The sequence below is a fragment of the Sinocyclocheilus grahami genome, unplaced genomic scaffold, assembly GCF_001515645.1.
Source record: "Sinocyclocheilus grahami isolate Dianchi unplaced genomic scaffold, SAMN03320097.WGS_v1.1 scaffold943.1, whole genome shotgun sequence".
Lineage (NCBI taxonomy): Eukaryota > Metazoa > Chordata > Actinopteri > Cypriniformes > Cyprinidae > Sinocyclocheilus > Sinocyclocheilus grahami.
In genome coordinates, this window is record NW_015506122.1 from 73,581 (window position 1) to 89,045 (window position 15,465).

A 15,465-nucleotide genomic window follows, 5' to 3' on the forward strand; every position below is an offset into this window, starting at 1 on the left:
TGATGTTCCCCCTGTGAATATAATGACAGCATCTTCACTTGACTCAAGAGATAGACTCTCTCTTTCAGTAAAAGAACAGATATTTTTAAAACATGCATTGTGACATTCCCTCATGAGCATTTTTAAGGAAAGGAAAAAAACGGTATTTGTATGATTAGGACAGATCAGTTGATTACGGTTTTGGGTTTGATCCAAGCTTATCTTAAACTTTGTTATATTTATATTTTGATCCTATTACTGTTTCTGATTTGTATGAGTACTTATGAGATTGAAGTTCAGATCAGTGTCGCATATAACTCACCCTCCCAGCTTCATCTAGAGCCAAAATCACCAGCTTCTCTCCTCCACCATCGTGCAGGAGCTGAGGATCAATACGATGATCCAAACTACCACCGCTCACTAGAACTTTCTTCAGGTTCAGCTGCCTGGGAACAACACAAGGACAGTGTTAGCAGCAGCTATGTTTTCAACCAAAGCTGTGAATTAAAAAAGTATAATATTGCATTAAACATTTGCGCATAAAGCACCATTTCCATCTCATGTGTTCAAGAGAACAAAATCATCACTTCCAGGGAAACTGGCGCAGAGTATCAGTAATAAACAGTGTTTCAGCTACATTCATTCTGCCGTGGCGGGCCGCCACACCAAAAATAATCCCCGCCACGGCAGCAGCTTCTCAGTGACATCATAGTGACGCCACTCACATAATTCACAGTCGAGGAATTAGTGGAGGAGACTTGAGCAGGGCTTGAATATCAGCGCGGTTGCACCGGGTATTGTACATAATTCTCCTCATTCCCGCAGGTTCCGCGCTTAGAACGTGATGACAGAGGCACGTGCTTTTAAGTCTTGCCAATCTAAACATCCAAGCGACTTTAAGCAATTCAAGTGCAAAAAAATGCAAAAGAGAACTCAATACAGTACTCGCACGCTCTCTTATAGGGTCGCTATGATTTTGGCAAGTCAGACATGTTCCTGGATCACTATCTTTTGTTGATCCTGGGACAACATTACCGTCCAAAAACATAGACCTAACCCCATAACTTATCCCTAAAATCAGAGGGAAATAACAGCTGAATAACAGGGGTGTTGTGCTGCCTTAACCCTGGTTGTAAGCCTAAAACTGACATTTCCAGTAAACTTGTTCCTCAAATCTGATTGGTTGATTGGGACGTTGTTCCAGGATCAACAAGGATGTTGATCAAGGAACATGTTGAAATCACATTCCCCCTCTTATAGACTGTTTTCAATGCGCCCACATCTAAATCACGCACACTTAAAGTCTCCTCTGAAACCGCGCGCAACTACATAATTCAGTTATGTTTTGCGTCTTATTGCGTGTAAACAGCCAAATACATAAAAAATTATGTCAAAATGCCCGTCTTGGTGAATATTCGCCTAAACACAGTTGGTTTATATTAAACATAGTTGGTATGTAGGCTATTAAAGGGGTCATATGATGCAATTTCAAGTTTTCCTTTCTCTTTGGAGTGTTACAAGCTGATTGTGCATAGATAAGATCCCTGAAGTTGCAAAGACTGCCTAAACACAGTTGGTTTATATTAAACATAGTTGGTATGTAGGCTATTAAAGGGGTCATATGATACAATTTCAAGTTTTCCTTTCTCTTTGGAGTGTTACAAGCTGATTGTGCATAGATAAGATCCCTGAAGTTGCAAAGACTAAAGTCTCAAAACCAAAGAGATATTCTTTATCAAAGTTAAGACTCTGCCACGCCCCCCTAAAACGGCTCGTTCTAACACGCCCCCTGAATGTAAACCGGTGAGAAGCAAAACACACGTGTAACAGTATATTAGATCCATGCATGAGGTCTTAAAGTGACAGCAGCCTAAATAAACCTATCCGGTGTTTTTTACAGTTGAATTCAGTTTCAGCAGTAATTCTGTATATAAATATTACTGTTAGACCTACCTGGAAAACTTAAAGTACTGTTAATTTCATTTGTATCTTGTTATTGTTTTTGTTTGTGCTATTGTTTGTAATTTAATTATTATATTTAATAATTATTATTATTTGTTCTTATTTTATTACTTACTGTTTACTTGTCTTTTTTAGTTAAAATAAAATTAATTCTGAGTTTGAGTGCATGTGATTCTTGGGGTGAGGAGGTTTAACCACCAGGGGGAAGGGGGCGTGGTCCACGGGAAACACTGATAAGACAATAAAAAGTTGCTTCAACAAGCCTGCGACTCTTGTTTCCTACATAACAAATTAATTGTGCCTTAGAGCGTGCAGACGAAATGACAAACAAACGCTGTCATGTTATCTAGCATTCGGATGCTTGACGCAATCGTGCGAGACGAAGTAATTAAGCCAAATCATTTTGATGACAGACTTTGGCTCAGGCATTTCAGAATGACTAAAACAATATTTTAGATGGTGTGCAATGAGATCAGTTTTCTGGTTATATTGAACAAAATCTGGATCGCTGAGACAAGATAATGACTCGAGTCTCCTACATGTAACTCCACTCACTTGGATGCCAGTTTCTTGCACTGATAATCTGTCAGCAGGTACACATCTCCCTTTTCGGTCACGCACACGGTGGCCCCATTGCTCGCTGCTGCCATAGCGATGGTCACATCCTTGTGGTGCAGAGCAGACACCTGTCGAGGAACCGTCACGCACTTCTCTCCGTTGGGCTCCAGTAGGTAACCTGAATGTATCACAACGGTTGGACCACAAGTTTTCATATGGGAAGAGGCAAATGAAGCAGACGCTCTGATGAAATTGCATGAAGAGGATTTGCTAAACACCTGAGAGACTTTAGATCAGTTAAACAATCTGTTTGTTTGTATGTGATAAACAGATCTGGGTGCTCGAGCAGCTTACCAAGCTGGCCACCATTCAATCCTACGGTATACACCGCATCTCGGGTCCAAAGAACAGTGTGGAACCTGCCGGCTGCAACACCAATCACGGACCTCCCTTTCAGGGACTTAGAGGTGACCTGTGGTCCATAGAAATTAACACAAAAAAATGCAATTTATGGGATTACCTAGAGTTCATGGTAGTGATGCCTCAAACTTTCGGCAACCGAAAATATTTAGCCGAAAAAGCAGTTTTCGGTTTTGGAAGAAATAGTATTGGAGTGCTGTAATCATTCACAGCAACAATGACAAAATGAGAATAAACTACAGTACAACAGGTAAACGTGTATTTAATGTATGTCTGAATGAATCAGTCATGAAAACAAGTTATTACAGAACACAAGACTTCAGCAACAAATTGGAGTAGAAACATAATTCTGTTATTAAAAACTAACATTAAAAAAAACTGCCTTATGTGCAGTTTAAATGTTTGTACAACTCAGCTTTTATCTGAGAGATGATTATTAAATACAATTGATTCATTAATTTACTACTAAATTAAATTTATTTTCGGCCAAGTGCATCCAGAATTTTCATTTTGGTGCATCACTAGTTTTGTGAAACTGCGTGTCACACATAAGACCAGGTTGTCCGACCTGTTTGGGAACTTGGCTGGAAGCAGGAGGAGGTGCCAGGCCCAGCTGATGGTGAGTGTTGAGTCCAAAGGTGTAGACGTACCCCTCCTCTGTCAGAACAACAGTGTGATCTCGGGCCGCTGCGATCTGAGAGCAGTGATGGGACAAAAGCCCCTCCACCATCCGGGGAACCTTTGATATGAACGTGGACACCAAGACTTAGAAAGACAGCAGATGCAGAAACATATGCGTCAACCCACACCAAAGTGTCTCACCAGATATGTCTGTTCATCACCATGCCCGAGTCGTCCACCCTGTCCATGTCCACATGTGTACACCTGACCCTTCTGGGACAGGAAGACCGAGTGGAACTTACACAACACCACCTGAACAGACACAAAAACACAGCAATGTTGCAATAATCATTCAATTTTATGTTCGAGTTTACGGACATTGTTGTATTGTTGTATTATATTTGCACGCTTAAGCCACACTTACGTAGCACAAACACTTTTCCAGCCAAACATTTCAAAAATATAATCATGTTTGGTTTGAGATAAAACAATAATTGTACTTTCAAAAAGCAAAACAAAGATAGAACTGATAAACAATAAAAGGCTACATGACAATTCGTTTTTTGGCTCAGTAAGTCCATCTTATGAGCCCAAGGCTGCATTTATTTAATCAAATAATATTGTGAAATATTATTACAATTGAAAATAACTGTTTACTATGTGAATATATTCTAACTGTAATTTATTTCTGTGATCAAAGCTGAATTTTCAGCATCATTACACCAGTCTTCATGATTATTATCAATGTTGAAAAGAGTTATGCTGCCTATTTTTTTGTGCAAAATGTGCTACATTTTTCTGGATAAATTATTTGATGAATAGAAAGTTCAAATAAACAAAGTTTATTTGAAACAGTAAAGTTTTATAACATTATAAATGTCTTCACTGTCACTTTTGATTAATTAAATTGCATTACTGCTTAATAAAATGATACATTTCTTGCAACAACAAAAAAAAGAAAAAGAAAATATTCTTACTGACCCCAAACTTTTAAATAGTAATGTTAGTGGATCAGCTGAAAGAAACTGACCCATCTTTTTTTTATGATTTCATCGTATGATTCTGTGTTACAAAGAAAGTCATTAAACATTTGATCAAGATCATTAGTCGGTGTGAAATCAGTTTACTTGGGAGGTCAATTGAAATTCATACACGCAAACACACTACTAAGTCACTGACTGATTCGGCTGCTTTAGACACAACCTTCGAGACAAGCTGGTCAAAAGTCACTGCAAAAACACCAAAGCAAGAGGCATCTGCAAAACGAAAGAAAACCCCCCAGAAAGATCTCTTTCTCAGAACCAGTTTCACTCTTCAGGGCCATTTTTGCAAGAACATCTAACACAACAACATTTAGGCATCTTTTGGTGCAGCAAATACTTTAGAGGCCACTTTAAACATGCTATTATTGGTCGATTAAGAAATGAGACCTGGACAGAATGACTGCAGGCCAGAAAGAACCAGCTGCGTTCTGCTCATCACAAGGGCTTGACTTTTAGCCATGACAGCTCTGCCCTTTCTCTGCAAAGCATGCCAGCTCTGGATTGGCTCGGAGTCGACTACAACGGAGCAGGGGTGCCAAGGTCAACATCATCACTAATTTAACACACTCCTCAAGGCTGAAACAGAAGCAAGAGATGATCTGCAGCCGCTCTCACTCGCTGCCGTACGCACGTATTCGCAACGCTTATTTAATCTGCTGCTGTTATCCTGAATTAATATTTTAATATTTAACTGAAAGCATCTGCAGAATAGAGTGGCGGGTCACAATGCACTCTCTTTCCATGTAAGGGGGCATTGGAGTGCCGATGAATGGGTCAGGAAACAAGATCCGGCATCACAATGAGCAGTGCAAAATTAAAGGACTGCCCTGCACTTCAGAAATTAATTAGCCGAATGTAAGTACACACACCGACTTAACAATAAAAAATTAAATGCATTGCTGAAGTGTCTTCTCAAGGCTAAGATGCATCTCTAGAAGCTTTCCATCCTCCTAAACGGCTGAGAGATTTGGCTTAACACACTCATTTTGATCACCCCTTAACCACTTGGGGCTTCTCCTTTCAAAAATGCCCAAATCCTAAATGAAAGGCTGACAATGGGATCATGCAACACAACTGGATCACATTTCCCATCCACATATAAGCACATGTTGGTTATCCATCCGAAATGCAAATGAGTCTCCGCTATGACCACGGAAAAATGGAAACTTATACGGTGTTAATGCATGATGTTGGCATGAGTTGGTCTTTAAAGGAACACTACACTATTTTTGAAATTAGGCACATTTTCCAACTCCCCTAGAGTTAAACAGTTGAGTTTTACCGTTTTCGAATCCATTCAGCCGATCTCCGGGTCTGGCGGCAGCACTTTTAGCTTAGCTTAGCATAGATCATTGAATCGGATTAGACCGTTAGCATCTCGCTCAAAAATGACCAAAGAGTTTCTATATTTCTCCTATTTAAAACTTGACTCTTCTGTAGTTACATCGTGTACTAAGACCGACGGAAAATGAAAAGCTGCGATTTTCTAGGCCGCTGTGTAATATCATTGCGCCTGCTGCACCCATGGTACGGCAGCAAAGTTCCTTGATTATTACGCCGGAATGAGAGCATAGTTCCTAGCCATATCGGCCTAGAAAATCACAACTTTTCATTTTCCGTCAGTCTTAGTATAAGATGTAACTACAGAAGAGTCAAGTTTTAAATAGGAGAAATATAGAAACTCTTTGGTCATTTTTGAGCGAGATGCTAACGGTCTAATCAGATTCAATGATCTATGCTAAGCTACAGCTAAAAGTGCTACTGCCAGACCCGGAGATCGGCTGAATGGATTCGAAAACGGTAAAACTCAACTGTTTAACTCTAGGGGAGTTGGAAAATTAGCCTATTTTCAAAAACCTTAGTTGCATGAGTTCCAGCACAAAGAGCTTCTCTCCACCAACAAGAACATAGTTTTCATCCTCAAGGGCATCTTCAAGAACAATTTATAGAGTAACAAAGAGGTCCCAGTTTCCTCGGATGGTTTGCAGGGACCCTTGGAGATTTCTGTTTTGAAGGAGGTTCCCTGTGAGGAGCCTGTTATCAAGGCAACACTTGCAGGTCCTCTGCTTTTACCGTCCTCTTTTATTGTCACACGTAACCCTGGGGAGTTTTAGGCACTGCTAGCTCGCACAAACCCCAAGGAATTGCATTGCAGATGAGGATTTAATAACACTATGTGCCTCATCAGCAGAAATGAATCCAAATAGAAGTAAAATGATGAAGAAAGTTAGTAGTGACAACATCAAAAATATGATCAATAAAAGTTTCTGAAGATGAAAACCTGCAGTAAAAAAAATATTATTAACTATTCTCAGTTGATGCACCTAAGTTGTGGAATGGCTTATTAGTGTTTATTAGATCTGGGTGGTTATTTCATTCTTTGTGACTTTTTCTAATGCTTTTTTTTTCTGTAATTATATTTTACTGTATTGTGGTTTCTTTGTATTTTTTTTTGGGGGGGGGGTTAATAAATCATAAAGAAATAGTGAAGGAATTTGTTGGTGCAATTCAAGTTAGTAAGTAATCATTTTGAACTATTTGCAAATAATATTTTAAACGCATGTACTTTTATTTGTATGCCTAATATGTCAAAAGCGCAAAACATTTCTTGTTTCGTCACATTCATTTAGGAATTGCATGAATCATGTAAATGATAACAGGACAACCACATTTCAAAGTCAAGTAGTTTGCATCCCTGGATATTACTGTTGGTTGTTCAACATTTCTATCATAAAACAGCAGTCAAATATTAAATGATTTGCTCCTTCCATCACTTACCTCGCTCTCTTTCAAGGTTAAAAATTATGCTTTGTGCTGGAATTCTCGCTCTGCTTCTGTCAACAGTAAACCCCACCCACTTTGATTTGATTGGTCATCTCAATCGTTTTGACACTGACGAGCGCTGTCAGACCGCTGAGGCAGACCAGACTGAAAACATAACTTTTAAATCTTTTTGTCATACTAACAAACAAAGCGCTGCGTAATGGAGTTTGGCCATTTCTAATTATTGGGGGGACTTGTTCCCCTCAATGTCTATGGTGGTTACAGCCCTGATTGAACTGATTAAAAAATAATAATAAAAAGGAACAAAAATGAATGCTTAAAATAAAGTCTAAAAAGAAACTACATGAAAAAAAAAACTACATGAAGTTTAACCCTGAACAACATTTACCTGCTTCACATAGATCCTAGACCTTGAAAACAGGTCCACAATCTCAGGATGGTGTCTGCTCTCCTGGTTTCCATGTCCCAGACTAAAATTTGTGTTGCTTCCCCAAGTGTACACTTCAGTAGGGTCTGCGATGAGATCAGATCAACAAAGCGAGTTATGTGCTTGTGTTTAAGTTGTGAGGTAACAAATACTGTTTCCAGGTCCAAGTCTCTACTCTTCAAGCGATAATACAATCAATCATTTTCATCTCAATATGGTGTCTAACCTGACTAAGCTGTATTACAGCACACCGTGAGTGTATAAAAGCACCGTTTGTTGTTTGCTTCTGGGATCTGATAGTGTGCTTGGATCCAGAAATGCTGATGTCAGACTTAACAAGTGGATTGGTGAGGGGCAATCTTTGTTTTAATGATTTAAGGTTTAAGCCAAAAACAAACATTCTCTCATTTATTTGCCATCATGTCATTACAAACCCTCATTTGACTCCGTGAAGAGGGGCTACATAGCCTCAAAAACAACAAGAGTACTATGAGACTGTCATTCAATCATTTCATTCACACGAACACATATTCAAACTTGGAGCATGGAGACGAAAACTTAATTTTGACTGATCAATGCAACTAACAAACGCTATTGGTTCTGACATGTCTCATAACTAGATGTTATGTGTCAAGTGTGAATATGCAAGAAGGGAAAATTCACTTTTGAAAAAAGTCATGCAGGCACAGAATGATATAAGGATGGATGAGGACAAAATTTTCATATGAAGTTGAGCAACTCATTTAATAGTTATCACAGATACTTCTTTAGCACTGGTACAGTCTTAAATATTAATAAGGAAATGAATCCATATTTACCAGTGTTTCTGAACACTACGTGAGCTGGGCGGTCCTTCATGGTGAGGTCTAGGGCCGAAAGACCCTCCTTGTCCTGGATGGACAGTGCTCCACCACGCTGGAACACAAACATATAAACACGGTGCAATGAAAGACATAAACCATTAAACCAATGGAATGGGGAGGAAAAGATAAAGCTGTTCTGGTGACTCGCGTTCCACAGTCCACCGGGTTTCAAAATCTGCAGTAGTTTTCAACAGTGATTGACTCATGTATCACCCAGGCCAATTAATATGGTTCCAAAACATTTTCCGTTATGCTGGCTGAAAGTCTCTTTGCATCCCGAAAGCAATCACTAAGCTAAGTGGTCTAAATTTATTTATATCGTCTGTGGAAGGCTTGGGACCAAAAAATGCTCGTCCAATCATATCCCTTGGTCCGAGGGCTGTGATAGGCTGTTCTACCTGATCGCACAGACATGATACGCCATCAGCGCGTTCTATTACGCGATTACAGACCGAGCGAGAATGGAAGGCGTCATTATTATAATATTATGTGCTTTGTACTGTAATGTTTTCTCACCGGTAAATGAGATATGAGGTAATCTGACAGAGTTACATTCAACCCTCTACCAACGCCGTCTCTCATCGTGTCGCTGGTTAGCCTCTGCTCTGCCTGTGTGTGTTCATGTGTTTTGGAGGAGGCGTGGCTTTGGAGAGTGATTTGCAGGGAGGGTGGGATCTTATGCTTTCAAAGCCAGCTTGCTATCGCCTCTCTGAAATCGCCTACCCTACCTTTAATCAGGCATTATTTGCTCATTTGGAGATTATTAACCCATAACTATAATACCCACTTGGCCAAATTAACAGAAGTAGTCTATCACTATTATGATATTTAAAAAAAAAAACAGATTTGGATGAAAAAAAGCACATTTTGTGTTTTTAATTAATATATTAAAAGGTGAAGTGTGCCGTTACTGTGCCTCTAGCAGCACCAAAATAATTCACAATTAAATTTTGTGCACGTCATTTAACTTTATCAAGGATGTATTTTTAAAAAATGTTGTGATTCTTTGATTAATAGAAAGTTCAAAAGAACAGCATTTATTTAAAATATTAATATTTTGAAGCGTGTCACTTTTGATCAATAACAGTAAAAACTGTTTTCAACATTGATAATAATCAGAAATGTTTCTTGAGCAGCAGATCAGCATATTATACTGATTTCTGAAGATCATGTGACACTGAAGACTGGAGTAATGATGCTGGAAATTCACATAGAAAACAGTTATTTCAAATTATAATAATATTTCACAGTATTACTGTTTTTATTGTATTTCTGATCAAATAAATCCAGCCTTGGTGAGCAGAAGAGACTTCTTTCAAAAAAATCTTAATTCTTCCAAACTTTTGGCCAGTGGTGTACATCACATCAGGCACCCTTCTCTCTAAACATTATATTGATATTGGTCAATGAAAAGCTCATATTAGTCTCACCTTGATGAGCCCCATGAGGCAGTGAATTTGTCCATAGAAGGCGCTGCGATGCAGTGCGGTCCACCCAGATTCCTTGTCCTTCGCCAGCATGTCGGCATGTTTGTTGTCCAGGAGCCACTGAAGCAGATCACACTTTCCCAGAGAGGCCACGAGGTGCAGAGCCGTGCGCCCAAACTCGTCCCGCAGGGTAGCTGCATTGTGACAGTGGACGGACAGAAAGCCCTGCAGACTGCCCTCCGAGCCGCTGGTCAAAGCGGCAATCACTTCCTCTGCGTGCCTCACAGAGCGGCACTTAGGTGTGCAGTCTGGGCTTCCCAGACTCATCTTAGTTTCCCACCCGCTAACTTACAACCCCAAAAAGCCCAAAACACCCTCTACACCCACAAGCTCGTGCTTAAATTTCTCAGACTAACATAGAATTAATTTCTCAAATTACTGCAATAAATTAAGGAAAACAACACAAAAAAGTGGGAATATGTTCAAGTGGGAAATCAGGGCGCTAGACTTGTGCATGTGTTGAGGTTCCACGGCACCCTAGCGGCCCCAAGAGTGAAGATCTAGCTCATCTCAATCCACCATGTCAGCAACACTTTCCACAAAACCTTTGGCACAATCATCGGCATCAAAGAAAATACGAATTTTTCTGTACAAAAACATACAAATATATTCCAGTTTTCTCCAAAATAAGTTAGATTGTAATCTGTCTATAGGCAAAGCCTGTACTGTCCATTCAAGAGTCCACCAACTTTGAGGGGAAAGGCTCCTTCCCCCCAAAACGCTCCACCACTTAAGCCTCCATAATTGCAAAAGGTGCCTGGAAAGAAAGCATGGCGCATTAATATCAACTTCACTAAACAACATTCCCAACAAAATGGCAATTAAATTGCAGAATTTACCCGATCCAACAAAGTGCTTCTGTTGTGCCTTTATTCATGACTAGACTAGGCTGAAAATTAATAATAAACCAAATTAAGCACTCAGATTAGTTCGAATTTAATTACGCAAAATTATCAATAACATAACTGGATGTTTCTTTAATCATGGACACTTTGTAGACTGCTTGAAATAAAAAAATAATAATTAAAAACTACTTTTAAACTCTGTAGTTTGTCTACTAATTTTGTTCGGATTATCGTAGTTATCTAATATTTTAAATATATATATATAATGGATGGTCATATCTTAAGATTAGGTCGGGTCAAACAATAAAATATATACAAAAAAAGCATCAGTTTAAGATGACTGAATGATGTAAACTTTTCAAGCCAGTTTTAATGTCACCTTCCCAAAACAATCCAAAAAAGGTGAAATATGTTACTTAATGACAAAAAGATCACATAGTTGAAGAAACATTATGAAGTGCTGCACTTGTAGCTTGACACCTTCCCAATACTTCAGTCTTACTGCATCAGTTTCTGGATTTTAATGATCATTTTGTCAGCCTACAGCTAAAATTCTAAACTTTAAATGAATAATGCTCAAATAAGTTAGTTGAAACCGTTTGTTTACATCTGGAGGCGCTCTCTCTCTCTCTCTCTCTCTCTCTCTCTCTCTCTCTGTCTCTCAATTCAATTAAATTCAATTAAATTCGTGCTACAATAGGTTCTATGACTGATTGGAATATTTTGAGTATTTTAGTTCATTAATGTAGATATTGAAGAGGGTCGGTGATAGTGGACAGCCCTGCCTCCCACCTCTCTCTCTCTCTGAATGTAATGTCAGTCAGGGACATATAACACTGACAATCAAGCGACACTCGAGCTGTAATGTCCAGAGGAAATACTCGACTCATTATCGCGCGAGCCGATCGTGTATATCACTTAATATTGAGTTAAGTCTGTAATGAAGTGTGTACTGTCGAGTGACTGACACATCATCATATTAATGAACCATACCGGGCTGAACTATGTACTCAAACACTGCCGGATTAAAGGACAAAGCGCTAATATCGCTCGCTCACCTGACGCTAGATGAAAGAAAAGGCCATGTTTGTGTTCTCCCAAATGCGGCAGATCCACAGAAACATCTTTAAACCTGATGTTTTACAGTAAATATGCTGCTGCAGAGCTAGTCGGTCAAGTAAGTGCTAGGAGTGGAGACGCACGAGCAAAACGAATTCTGATTGGCCCATCGGACACGCGTCCTCACATTTCATTGGACAGTTCAACTTGCAGACTTGTATCGTTATTTGTCATTGGACGGCTCGGCGAGTAAAAAGCGCTTCACAGTTTGCGCTTGAGACACAAACAAACATACGTCTTATTTTAATGGAAACTCTCACGTTAGTTATGATAATCGCAGATGGCTTGTTTGACGGACTCCACTGTATGCTGGTTGCTAGTGTCATGGCGAGCTGGCAAGGGAGTCCCGTCTCTTGCGTCAGCGCAGTGGGGGCGGGGCTTACGGGGCATACCTTACACATGATAGATAGATAGATAGATAGATAGACTTACGAGACAACGCGTTGAAAGTCCTGCCCAACGTGACCCTAGAGGAGCTCAGTTCGATCCCTGATTTGCGAGTCAGACTCGCGGGAAACCCCTGGCGCTGTGATTGCAATATTGAGGACATGTTGATTTGGTTGGCGAAACATGAGTTTGTGATAGACAGATTCAACCTAACCTGTTCTGACCCGGCTAGACTAAAAAATGCCCCACTTTTAACCCTGATACAATCACAGCTCTCGTGCTGGAGCAACGCCGGAGACGCGATGGACCGTGTGCTGGAGCCCTCCTATGTGTTCTTGGGGATGGTTCTTGCCCTCATTGGGGTCATCTTCCTTCTGGTCCTTTACCTTAACAGGAAAGGGATCAAGGGGTGGATGTACAATATCCGTGACGCGTGCAGAGATCATATGGAGGGATACCATTACAGATACGAGATCAACTCTGACCCGCAGCTAGCCAACCTCAGCCTCAACTCCGATGTGTGACGAGACACATTTGGAGAACTGGCTTGCACAACTGGCACGCAATGATCAGACGCTAGCTTTGCATGAATACATATATAACTAGAGGTTTGCAGTGACATGCATTATTTTTCGTCGGATAGGACGTTAACTGGATTCTGCAAGCGTCAACCCTGTTATGCTCGCTGCAGGCTCATTCATATATGCCGGTGTGTTGCTACAATGTTGTCCAGTAACGCGTATGAATCAAGAACATCAAGTGCATACGTTTAGAATTCATATTTCCCATTTTTATAAAAGCACAATGGATGGGACTGTGGAGGGAGTCTGTCTTTTCTGATGAAAAGTCTGAAATTACAGAGTAACCCGTCCTTTTGCAAAATGTAAGAACATACCGTAATGTTATTTTTTATAGCTTAGTTCATTTCTCCTGCAAAAAAACTATTCAGACTGCCATGCATGTATTTATGTATTTTTTTTATTGATGTAAAATTATGGCAATATCCACTTTTTTATGATGATTTATTGGTTTACATTTGTTGGCTGGACATAGATCAACTCTTTTCTAGGGGATGCCCTGTTGAATTAAAGGTCTTGCACTGATCTTTTCTCTCCAGTCCAGTGATTTTAGGTTCAGAATTTATCATTACATGAGACAGACTTTTTATATGTGTATAATAATTGTAGTAATTTTTATTGCTACTGAGACAGATTATTTTTGTATTAAAGGGGTCATATGATGCTTTTTTAAAGATCATTATTTTGTGTATTTGGTGTAACAGAATATGTTGACATGCTTTAATGTTCAAAACACACATTATTTTTCAAATACTGTACATTATTGTAGGTCCTCTATGCCCCGCCTCTCTCAAACGCTTCGTTTTCTACAACAGATATAATAACCAGCATTTAGTATCTTGTTATTTGTGATGTTTATGCTTGAGAAGCACTGAAATCCAAATGGGCTTCTTAATGCACATTTCCTGGTCTGGTCGGGCATGTTATTCCAAAAAAAAGCAATTTGTCTTCATCATTTTTATCAAAGTGTAATGATTTTGCTATCTCTCTCAGCTGACGTCACATTTCCCTCCCCTTTAAACCACCTCACTCCAGTGTTTTGCGTAACTCTCCCTTCTCGTGATTCAGTCAGTTTCCAACAGGGGAAAAAAAATCTCATTCAGAATTCTGTTGTACAGTACTTGCAAGTATGTTAGACAACAGAATTGAAATTTTTTTTATTTTCTTTCCATAGCACTCAGGCAGTGGTTGGTTATTAAACATTAAGCAATGAGGAAATATGAATTATTAAACTATGTGACACACTAATATTTAGAATGCAATAGACGGCTGAAATGATACGAACAGAACTACATTTTACATAATGTGGAAGCTGTGAGATTTTATAGGTTTCATTCAGAACCTAAGCTGGGTGCTATATGAGATACTTGTGGCCCATCCAAACAACAGCACAAATATACATTTAATCTCTATTAAACTTTGTGTGACTATACGTCATTTTATCCAAACAATTGCCTTCTGTCTTTTAGCTTTGAATGATGAGCTAAATGTTATTGTGATGTACTGTAGCTTAACACCAAAAATGATCCTTGTTTTGTCTGCTGTAGATTTGTAGTGATTTGCGTTTGAACCGTATTCCAGGTTTGGATGTCATGGCGAGGTCAATGGAGTTAACCGTACATTATTCATTTAGCATTCAAGGAATGTAATGTATCAGTATGTGCATTACTTAGGAATTGCACCCTTGATCTTGGCATCGCTATTAGGCAGGTAAACGTCCTCCAGAATAAGGTAAGTAAAGATAATCTGTTTCACATCTGAAAGTAACTCCACTTGAAACCGTTTTACCACCAGACCAAAACAATCAGCATAATGCAACGTGTCGACCAAGCATTCCCATTTGTGTACTTGCACAGTATGTTTCTGGCCTAGCGTGTTTGCATTATAACCTCATATGTTTGTTTCTGGTTTCTTCAGAATTGGCTGATTGGGGTTTTTGAGTTACTACTTCCAAGTTCTCCCGATTTAAAATCTCGCATGGTAAGCATTTGTACCAGCACCATCAGCTCTGTTCAATGGTTGGTTGACATCGTTTGCCTGCAGAGCTGAGCAGGAGCTTGATGGTTGTACGAGATGCGGCTCTTTGTGTTGGGTTGAATCTGGCAGCCGATGACACTCCAAGGAATCGCTACACCTTCCCTAGAGGCCGGGCCTCGGTCGCCCCTCTGCAGGGAAGGAACAGGTGCTTGCTATCTCACGTTTCCACGGTGACAATCTCGACCTCATGTGCTTGCTATGCAGTGGGTGACTCTCGGCAGACTTTTATTAACTAGCTCAGACATGCTTGGTAGGGCAGGAGAACCTTTAAAGAAGGGCCGGTGCTTTCACTTTGCCATTGCAGCCTCTTAATAACCCCTTGTGCATATTAAACCTGGACTCCAAATAGATGAAA

At 39.7% G+C, this 15,465-nt stretch overlaps 2 protein-coding genes across 2 annotated transcripts in view; one reads left to right on the top strand and one right to left on the bottom strand.

Annotated features, from left to right (window-relative positions):
• LOC107564511 (inhibitor of Bruton tyrosine kinase-like) overlaps nucleotides 1-12,236 on the bottom strand; it is a 31,101-nt gene extending 18,865 nt beyond the window's left edge. Inside the window, exons 1-9 of the mRNA XM_016249605.1 lie at nucleotides 12,048-12,236; nucleotides 10,088-10,901; nucleotides 8,613-8,709; nucleotides 7,756-7,880; nucleotides 3,742-3,852; nucleotides 3,488-3,658; nucleotides 2,854-2,971; nucleotides 2,497-2,677; nucleotides 302-425 (exon numbers count right to left, since the gene is read on the bottom strand). Of these exons, the coding sequence (XP_016105091.1) occupies nucleotides 302-425; nucleotides 2,497-2,677; nucleotides 2,854-2,971; nucleotides 3,488-3,658; nucleotides 3,742-3,852; nucleotides 7,756-7,880; nucleotides 8,613-8,709; nucleotides 10,088-10,411 (1,251 nt within the window). The 5' untranslated portion in view covers nucleotides 10,412-10,901; nucleotides 12,048-12,236. The remainder of the gene's footprint in view (nucleotides 1-301; nucleotides 426-2,496; nucleotides 2,678-2,853; nucleotides 2,972-3,487; nucleotides 3,659-3,741; nucleotides 3,853-7,755; nucleotides 7,881-8,612; nucleotides 8,710-10,087; nucleotides 10,902-12,047) is intronic.
• Nucleotides 12,237-12,432: 196 nt separating this feature from the next.
• On the top strand, nucleotides 12,433-13,599 carry LOC107564513 (trophoblast glycoprotein-like). Its single transcript, XM_016249610.1, has 2 exons — nucleotides 12,433-12,465; nucleotides 12,531-13,599. The coding sequence occupies exons 1-2, from the start codon at nucleotides 12,433-12,435 to the stop codon at nucleotides 13,017-13,019; spliced, it is 522 nt and encodes a 173-aa protein (XP_016105096.1). The 3' UTR covers nucleotides 13,020-13,599.
• The last annotated feature ends 1,866 nt before the right edge of the window (nucleotides 13,600-15,465 follow it).